Genomic DNA, 10,418 nt, shown 5'->3' on the forward strand with positions numbered 1-10,418 from the left:
AAAAAAATCCTTTTAGCTGAAATACATACTATATCGCAATATATAAGATCATCTAGTATAGTTACAAGTGATATAGATTCACACGGTATGGTTTTCATATGATCTACTTGACAATCATACATGACTTATCATGTGAACAGATACATACATGACTAACGACTTACATGAACAAATTTTGACAAACCATTGCAATATTAAAAGCATACATGAATGAAACAACAGTGAACCTACCGAAACATTTTCACAAGTCCCGATTCTAGCAAAAAACGAAAAGAACCACCGAGGCAAGAATGAAGCACAATAACCCGGCGAAATAGTCGAAAAACATCCAATAAACTAACCAAACATGGAAAAACCATTTAATAATAACGACCCAAAAAACTATCTACTAACATCGATGAAATCCCGATATACTCCTAAATCAACCTCACAAGCAAATGAACCCGACACGTAAACCATGTTAGCATTTTTAGTGTTATCAACAATCATATTAGTTAATGAGGATTACTAGAAAGCAAAGGCTTATGGAAAGCAGAATAGGTAACCATGAATGGTTACATCATTTCATGAATAATGATGTCATTTCTAAAATATATGAATGAAGAGTTGCATCTTTTCGTTAAAAGGTTGCATCTTTTCATTAAAGGGTTACATCTTTTCGTCACACCCTTTAACCTCTTATATATAGGAGAATTTTCTTTGATTTTAGTATACAGAAATATTTACATTGTTACTAATACTCTTGTTTGAATCGTTTTTGCCTACAATCAAACGTCTTATCCAATTAAGATTTCGTGCAACCCAAGGCTTCTAAGAGTCGAAATACTTAATTAGAAAAATGATTCACGATTCAAGAAATAATCAGGGATAATCAACTGCATACCCTTTTTCTAACAAACCAATCGTTACAACAAAACTTTACCCACGAGGATCATCCCAAATCGAAGCAAGTTAGAACCCTAAGTCACAGAAAACACCAGCTGTAAAATCTGACGATACATAGTAACATCTTAATCCCTCCCGATGGTATGATGGTGAACTAAAATTGAGTGACCATCGATCACAAAAAACAACCATCGATCAAAAGTGAGCAATATATAGTTTCAGTAAATTCAAATAAGCTGACATTAATGACCCTATTAATCGAGTCAAGAGTAAGCGTCGATTTATTTGCGACTTGACTGACGCTTAAAGCATAAATAGAACTTCAGGCGGGTTTAAAACCTATGAAAATTTGATTATACTATTTTCATGACGTCTCACACTTTTTTAACCTACTTATTGGTCGGAGGTCCATCCATAAGGAATCTCTCTATTCATAGAACATTAAGAGGGAGAACTTTCTCTACTCTTGGGATGTTTCATTTTGCGTGGATAAATAACTTCTCTTTATTATACTCCCTCCGTCCCACTATGATTGTCTACATCTTATTTCCTCATATCCCATAAGTTGGTGATTGTCGCCTGTTAGTATTAGAGATTCAGATAGAGGAATGCAAACTAGCGTCTTGGTAGCATCAAACCAATAGAACAAGGGTTAGCTCTGCAGCTGGTCTACAAGCAAGGTAAGTAGGTCCATGCGGCCGAACCCGGATGTACCCTTTAGCCGACGCTCCCCTTACTGGTATCAGTGCAAGGGCAATTAGTACGAGTTGCCATAGTTGTCTGGATGGATTGGAGAACATGTAGCGGCTTACCTAGATCTCGTATTTTCCACGTAGTCCGTCGGTCGAACCAATGATTCTCCTCTCAAAGTAATAGAGAGATGTGAAATTGTATTTTGTTGTTATATTGTTTAAAAGTTAAAAATATGGAAGGTGAATTGTATAACACCTTCATTTTCATTTTGTCATACACTATCAATATCAATTAATTATTTTAAAGACGTTTATCTTTAAATTGAAAAGGGAGGATGTAATATGGTAATTAAACGGAAAGGGTAAAAATGTTCTAAATGTTTATTGGATGTGTATAACAAAAGAGATATGGTGTTTTGATCATCTCTCTAAAAAAAATGGAAATGGAAAGTGATACTCACACACCTGTTTTTGATTCATACACACATTTTATCATAAAACTTACAATTATATCCTTAACTTTATCTAGGGAGTTGAACCTTCAATATTGTAATTAAGGACATAATAGTAAATTAGGTGTGTGTGAATCAAAAACTAGTGTAGGAGTATCACCTCCCTAAAAATATATGCCAGATCGCGCTGACCTAGTTTAATTAATTGTAGTTAACAAGTACTTCTATTCCGAAGAGTTAAAGGGCTGTTCGAGTTATTTTTCTAATTCTCAAGGAGATTGATAACAAAAAATAAAGTATATAGGTGTAAACTGTAATATATCACATATTCCAGGCAAACAAACCAACATTCATCACCACACACACAACACTCTTTAGAGTACTGACGTCACTTTCGTCTCCAAATTCGCATAGAATTTTATTCGTATTCTCGTTCTAATGGCGTATGTGTCAACTGCAAATTCATTATCTCGATTACCTACAACCAAACTCTGTTTTGTTCTCATACACAATCCCCTCTATTTTGAATAATTCTCCAACACAGGTTTAATCAGTACTAATTTTAACCTAAATTTAGCTAAGTTAACTATCTTAACCCTCGTTTCATTGTATTTATTGATCGTTTCAGGTTTTTGTGAATTGACTATCGTCTTCTATGGATCCGGATAATGAAACGCCGGCGAGGAATCCGGGGCTCCGAAGTGATGCACCTGACAAAGCCACTAAGGGCTACTTCGTGCAACAAACTGTATTGCTTTTTATACTATACATATATATTTTAAATTTTTATTACTCGTGTATTTATTGTATGGAATTTGACATGTATGTCAGTGTATGTGCTGCGGAAGCGGGAAATTTGTTCACGGTGTGAAATTTTTTTTTTAAAAGCGTAACAATTTTTATATTTTGGCAAAATATGTAGCTTTTTGGATAAAATACTGGAGGTTTTTGGGCAAAATACGGAGGTTTTTGGGCAAAATACGGAGGCTTTTGGGTCAAAATACGGAGACTTTTGGACAAAAAAAAAAAAAATATCCACTGGGGTCAAAATCAAAAAATCTAAAATTTTTACATTGAAAATTACAAATCCACTGTGGGCGGGCACCTCACCCCGCTCCCACATATTTCGGCCCCTGTGTATGTGTATCCTTGACTTAGGCTTTGTATAAATGCATTAATATCTAGTTACAAATCATATACTCATATGTAATTGTATCACATAGCAATACAAGTGAATTACATATTAACTTTACCAGTTTATGGTATAAAATTATAAATTATTAGGTAGAACATTTAGTGGTATGAAGTTTGATCATTCTATTAGTGTATTATTACTTGAACAAGAATATAAATGACACTATAAGTTCCTCATATGACAGTTGGTGGTATGTAATTTATTGAAATTATCTTCTATAGTATAACTGATTTTTAAAGTGCATAATTTTAACTTTTTAGTATTTGATTATTGATTATATAGTTGAAAAGCACTAACTATGTTATGTACTTCTGTTTTCAGATGTATCGAATCAAAGATCCAGAAGTTAGTTTAAAATTCTACTCTGATGTGCTGGGAATGTCGTAAGTCTCATTGTTTCATATTTTAATTACTCTCTATGTCATAATTCTTGTTTTCATTATAGTATTTGGCATGTATGTTTAGATAGTTTTTTTTTTTTCTTTTTTTTTTCCGGTTTCGCATATATTTGCTTTGTATTCTAGTGTGTTGAGACTGGCGTAAGGAGTTGATTGTGTGTGGTGATATTTCATTCGTTTTACGTTTGCAGTTTGCTTAAGAGATTGGATTTTCCAGATATGAAATTTAGCTTGTACTTTCTGGGCTATGAGGCAAGGCAAACAACTCTAATAGTTTGATTATAATTTAGTTTTATATAGATGATTCAACAAGCTCGTGCAATCTTAGTATGTAGTTGCTTCAATGAACCCTTAATGGATTCTCTCTAACAGGATACTTCATCAGCTCCACAAGATCCAATTGAGCGTACTGTATGGACGTTTGATAAAATGGCCACTATTGAGCTTACACAGTATGATATGCCTTCCTTCATGCTTGTTTCCGTACTTTAATTTTTTGTTTGTGAAGGGTTAATTTAGGGGGAAGGGTGGAAGGAAATCTCGGTCATTGGACCACCTTTTAGCGGTTGCATTATTGTAAATACTTCAAAAAGGAAACTTTTTAGCGGTTGCATCATGTTGTTCCTCGTGTTTTATGGAAAATTTCATGCTTGTTTTTTTTTTTTTTTTAAAAAAAACTTAAAAAAAATCATGTGGTGTAATTTTCGTAAATATCACTATTAAGAATGTTAATATTCACCGTGATGAATATTATCGATTTTGGGCATAGTATTGATGCAGTGGTGTTATAATCCACACACACACACACGAAAAAAAAATCATCAAAAATGGATATAACATTAAAAGCATCGATTTTGATTAGGAAAAAATCTAATGTCACTTTTTTCCTTTTTGACATTTGTATTGATGAAGTTGATATTTGTTCTTGATAAATATCAACGGTGAATATTATATATGTTTCTGATGAGCTGCGTAAAGTAGAGTATGAGGTTGGATTACTTGTCCTCTTGGTAACCCAACAGGGGAAACATTAGAACTGTTTGGCTAATGGTTGTAAACTTCGGCCGACTAGCTGGATATGAGGAATAGTCCGACCGCCTATGCCCAAGTTTGTCAAAGTCGTCGGGGTCAACGATGGCCAACGGTCGGACAGAAGTCAGATTTATTTGGTCAAAATCGTGTAAATTTTGTCAAAGTTGGATAACGTCCAATTAGTTTCCGACAAGTCCATATCTAGGCCGATAAGTCCTTGTAAGATCCAACCAACTAGTCCCGTGACTTTTACAACCTTGCTCTAGATCATCTCTCTCTGAGAGAGAGAGTGTGTGTGTGTGTGTGTGTGAGTGTGAGTGTGAGTGTGAGTGTGTGTGTGTGTGTGTGTGTGTGTGTGTGTGTGTGTATCATCATTAAATCTAACATCTGGTTTACACCTTTTTAGCAACTGGGAGACCGAGAACGATCGTAAGTTCCTAGGGTACCATAATGGGAATTCTCAGCTTCTTGGATTTGGTATGGATTCCAATTTTTTATGTTAAGAGTTTGTTTTACATTTTTTTAGAGAAGAATCAAATTAGAATTCTTTGGATACTTTTATGCATATCAGTATAACAGTAGATGATAATGCATCTTTTATGCGTTCAGGACATATCGGTATAACAGTTGATGATATATACACAGCATGTCGCAGATTTGAAAGTCTACATGTTAATTTTGTCAAGAATCCCGATGGAGGTAATTTACTTCTCTACAGTTTTCTACAATAAGCTTCTGACCTTATGATGCATAGTCAATTAGTTAATTAGTTGCCAATACTTTACGCAGATGTTTATATTTAAATGCTTGTAGCAGTATTGATTTTACGTTTAGCTTCAACTCTTTCACTATGCACTAGTACAAGCATATCTGGTAGCATTGAATGTTTTACACTATTAGTGGTGCAATACCATTTGTTAATGTGAATTTACTTGGCTTATTGTGACACCAACAATAATGCATGGGGACCTATTCTGTTTAACGTTCTGCTCGATCTTTTATGTGATTTTGTAGAGGTCTTGTTCATTTTATCTAAGATCATGTGTTTAGGTTATAGGCTGTTTGTGAGTGATCCTTTGTTCGTTGTCCTAATGAATGCCAAAATAAATCTTCTCGTATATGCAAATGAATGTGATATTTAGCTTTATTTTTATGGTAATTCTGTAATTCTGTAATTGCATTATTGGTTGCTTCTACTTTTTCTTACTAATGGTTTCACTTTTTTATTTTTCTCTTGATGGGAATGCGATATTTAGCATATTACTAATGTTGCTGCAGGGAAAATGAAAGGAATCGCGTTTATAACGGATCCTGATGGCTACTGGATTGAGATATTTGACCGTAAAAACATTATTAATGTAGCGAAAGCTGCTGGTTCAAAACCACAATAAAGGTAATTTTGGATCGGGACGTGTTTAGTTCTATCAAAGAAACTTTCATAAATATAGAATGATTTTATGACACTCTTTTCTAACATATATTAACCTAATTAGTGTTCTTGCAGGAGATGTTTCAGTTATCCGGGTGAAGAGATAAGCTTGTAACAGTAATAAATAAATAAATGAATAAATTTAACTCCTGGTAGCCAGTTTGCTTTTGTTGTCAAAATGTTTAATTAGGTTGTAGTATCAGGAAGTGTCTTGTAATCCCTCAATAAAAACCACATGGCTGCATCCAAATAATGGAATGAAGGTACCACTTAGGCTTGCATATGAGACCACCTCAAGCTTTAGCATATGCTTGAATTCGATTCCATATTTCGATAACTTTACTGGTTTTTGTGATTCAAGCTTGAGCTCTACTCAATATGTATTAATAAGAAAAAATGATCAATCAAGAAAATTCGACTAGATTCTTTAGTTGGTTTCGATTTTAACGAGTCTGAGTTGAGTTTGAGATTTAATTACTACTCTATAACGTCTTTTTCTATTTTCATACTCCGTATAACTTAAGACGTACAAAAGGCCCTATGCAAATTAAAGTCAAGTACACATTAGCTCAAAGTTAGTTCATTGCAAGTGTCGGGCTAATTGTTTTTGCTAGCCCGGGTATCCATCCCGCTTTGCGAGTAAACTAATCTTAGGGTGTTTCGCAGAATCGGATAGCCCGGAGTCGATGCAGGTTAACCTCCGTGATCATAAAAGGGTATATGTTTTTGCTCTTAGGATTTGAACTTGGGACCTTTAGTCGATGCAGGTTAACTTCCGTGATCATAAAAGGGTATACGTTTTTGCTTTTAGGATTTGAACTTGGAACCCTTAGGTATTTTCACCCATAGAGACCTCTAGCTCATTTTATTTTGGTCAACTTAATAAAAGCTCCATATAGCTATTGTATGATCTAGTGTCGAGCCATAATAACTCAATAAAGAGTTCATTTTTTTATTTCTTTATTATTATTTTTTTTTAGACACCGCCGCGGTTTACTTTAGTTTAGTTATTATCGGTTTAAATTTTAGTGAATTATTACCGGTAAAGGTGATAAAATGTGTAACATGTCAAAACGAATTTGGGTCGTCGTGGTCGGCTATTGACTAAAACGCCCATTTTCGTAACTAACTATAAGGATTCATCCTCAAAACTTCGTAATTTTCAAAGAGCTCTCGCAAGTCGCAAGCCAAACTTGCGACTTTGCGATTTGTGCTTTATTGGTCATGACCGAGGAAATTCAGGTCGCTACCTGGGATGTAGGTTCATGACCAAGACCACACACGTCGAATGATACTCTTGCGACTGATCGTGTTTTATGGGTCATACGCACGTCGCGTACAAGTCACAAGGGTTACCTTGTGACTTACGTGTACCTTATCAGGATAAGATTTTGGCATACGGTTTTCTGAAAATTTTGATTTTTTAAGATAACGTTTTGTACTTTATTTTGACCCATAATTTACTGACAAAAAAAAAAAGAAAAAAAAATTTCAGTTGGCATTGCACTTTCCTCATGCACTTTCAACACTTTTAAACAAAACATTTAACCAATACACATTCAACAAAATTGAAGAATCTACACTACGTTTCAGGTACGATTATGGCAACATATTAAACAATGAGTAAAGAAATATTTGTTATGCGTGTATGTAGTGGAGGAGCTTTTCAATATATTAATAGCAATCATGTTTTGATTGACTGTTTTAGGATCCATATGTAACTCCTGGTTTATCCCGAGAAGCTGATAAATCGAAAAATTTGTTAGGATGCATTCTTGAAAAGTTAAAACTACCAGTTACTTCCAAATTATATATGAAATATGTATTCGATTATTATATATTTGATATTATCGATGATCCTGAAAATTCTGGAGAATTCTTAGATTGCGCTATTAGCAGTGCCTCAATAGAACTTTATGTTGTCGAGAAAGTATATATGTATTCTGCTATTGGTAGTAACAAATCGAGTATCAATATTAGTAAAAATAACTCATCCACAAAGTATGAAGTTGGCAATCCATCAAACGTGCATAATTCAAACGTGGATGAGTTCGATTTTTAAACACTATGGAGAAAATGTATATAAGGAAAAAAAAAGTTTGAATGCCCATTTGAGCCAGTTGTAAAAGATTCTGGGGAAGAAGATAATGCATCTGCTGCACTGGTACACAAAACATGTTATGGAATATGCCACCGTTACTAGGAGAAAACGTGGCAGAAAATAAGCCAAATTCAAATTAAGTTATCAAATACAGAGTATCTGAATTGATTAAAGTGGGAAAAACGTTTGAGAATAAAGAAGAATTTTTGCGCTAACAACATACAAAATTCCTTACAGAAAACTTCGAGATTAAGCCTTTAAAGGCCGACAAATCTAGGTACACCGTAGTATGTGTCTTGCCCAACTGTGAATGGAAACTTAGTGCATACAAATCACTGCTTACAAGGAACTTTCGTGTTACAATGTTAGTTGATATACATACTTGCTCCAGAACACAAATAATGGTGAACAACAAGCATGCAAACAAAAAGGTCTTGTGTCACATTTTGATGAATGCTACGAATTTAGAAAACATAATCTATAAGGGAAAGGAAATAGAAAGTAACATTAATGAGAGGTTTAATATAAGCATATTGTACCACCAGGCATATGAAAGGCAAAGTGTGAAGCTATTAATATGATTCGCAGAAGTATAACCGACTCTTTTCTAATGCTCCCCGCGAACCTTTATAACATTAAGATTCACAATCCCGAAACCTATACGAATCTTCGTCACAGACAACCATAATAAGTTCGTGATGTGTTACGTGTCTATTGAGGCTTGTGTAAGTAACTTTAATTACATTATATTTTATTAAAATTTCATTGATATATATGTTAGCTAGCAACTTTGTAAAACATCCATATCCGTACATTTGTCAACTCTATACGACCCATAATTATCATCGATGGTGCATATTTGAAGGGAGGGTATATGGGTATCAACCTAGTTGCCATTGCAATGTATCGGAATAACCAAATTATACCACTTGTGTACGAACTTGTGATGGTGAAACAATCGACCATTAGTCATGGGTTTTAGGGAACCTGATGGTGTGTTGGAAAGATTAGCTCAAAATGAATTTCAATTTTAGCTTGATAATCTTGATCATTATGAGCCCAAATAATAAATTGTTTCCAAAGTATTATCGTCGATAAGTTCAGTTTTGCATACATTGTCCATGAAAACATTGCATAAAATCATTTTCAACGTATACGATCTTTGATCTCCCCTACATAATTGTAAGCCATTTCGTTTAACTTCATACAGTTAACCTTGTTATACAATGAAAAACTCGTTCTTAATGTTTTATCATCACCGGTAAGCCGACCATTTTGAATGTAATACTGCCACCCCACACAAAATGAACCATAAATGGACGAAATGTAAACAATTTTAGTGTTTTTAGTTAAACTGTATTGATTTTGTTGATGTATAAACCTCAATTTGATGTGTTTGAAATGCAGTTGTGTTTGTTTATGATAACTTGAGCAATTATTATTAAATTGAAACGTTTTTTTGGTTGTTGATTAGGAAATTAGGGTTAATTAGGATTGCATTTGGGAAGGTTTGAAATATTGAGATAAAAGTAGAGTCATCTTTTTGTTGTGGACTGAACAGAGATAAAATTTAAGGGTGATTGAAGCGGTTTAAGGAAATTAAATGAAGGAAAAGGTAACAAAATGTGAGTTTTTTTTTTCTTTTTCGAAAGGCTAGATTTTTATAAATTAAAATGCAAAAATACAATATAGCAAGAAGCTAGAAAAGACAAGAACCACGACACGGATAACATACTCACAACACGAACGACCTAACCAAACTCCACGAAATTAGACAAACATGCGACTCAAAAAACCAAACTACCCAAACAATACAAATTCACTCGAGACTAACACAACAAGGCAAATAATAACTAGGTTATCACACAAGCAAGAACCATAAAACAAAGAACACTATGAACCCGAGATTAAGGATGAATAATCATCATCATCCTCATCGTCCTCATCCTCACTATTCTCATTTTCATCGTCCTCGACCTCATCCGAATATTGCATTAAATCATCTATGATAACCCTTTCATACCAAGTACGCTTATCACGACATATTTTACGCTTTAATAGCTTTTTACCTTGAAGGTAATTAATAAAATGATGTTTAATTAAGGGCTTAAGTTTTCTATTCTTGATTCGAAAACGAGCCACCACGCTAAACCCATCCCAAGAATCACCCTTCAAATCCTTCGGCCCATGAGAGACATCATCAAAATTCTTAGGCCTTGTATTTTCCAAGCCCG

General features: G+C 34.2%; 1 protein-coding gene across 2 annotated transcripts; it reads left to right on the forward strand.

Moving 5' to 3' along the window:
• Positions 1-2,403: 2,403 nt before the first annotated feature.
• Positions 2,404-6,496, forward strand: LOC139844065 (lactoylglutathione lyase-like). 2 transcript variants are annotated; one of them, XM_071834277.1, is made up of 9 exons: positions 2,404-2,573; positions 2,658-2,777; positions 3,546-3,607; positions 3,814-3,874; positions 3,995-4,074; positions 5,061-5,131; positions 5,264-5,353; positions 5,933-6,047; positions 6,148-6,496. In XM_071834277.1, exons 2-8 carry the CDS (start codon positions 2,685-2,687, stop codon positions 6,043-6,045), a joined length of 570 nt encoding a protein of 189 aa, XP_071690378.1. In that variant the 5' UTR covers positions 2,404-2,573; positions 2,658-2,684; the 3' UTR covers positions 6,046-6,047; positions 6,148-6,496. The 2 variants fall into 2 exon arrangements, with proteins under 2 accessions (XP_071690378.1, XP_071690377.1); XM_071834276.1 differs by having other exon boundaries at positions 6,159-6,496.
• The last annotated feature ends 3,922 nt before the right edge of the window (positions 6,497-10,418 follow it).

This window comes from Rutidosis leptorrhynchoides, chromosome 4 (assembly GCF_046630445.1).
Source record: "Rutidosis leptorrhynchoides isolate AG116_Rl617_1_P2 chromosome 4, CSIRO_AGI_Rlap_v1, whole genome shotgun sequence".
Taxonomy (NCBI): Eukaryota; Viridiplantae; Streptophyta; class Magnoliopsida; order Asterales; family Asteraceae; genus Rutidosis; species Rutidosis leptorrhynchoides.

What these genes read in the sequence shown, in the direction of transcription:
- LOC139844065 (XM_071834277.1), top strand. Translation starts at nt 2,685, where the DNA reads ATGGATCCGGATAATGAAACGCCGGCGAGGAATCCGGGGCTCCGAAGT. An exon ending in GCTACTTCGTGCAACAAACT is followed by an intron (nt 2,778 to 3,545) that starts GTATTGCTTTTT and finishes TTCTGTTTTCAG; the next exon opens with ATGTATCGAATCAAAGATCC. An exon ending in TTCTCAGCTTCTTGGATTTG is followed by an intron (nt 5,132 to 5,263) that starts GTATGGATTCCA and finishes TTATGCGTTCAG; the next exon opens with GACATATCGGTATAACAGTT.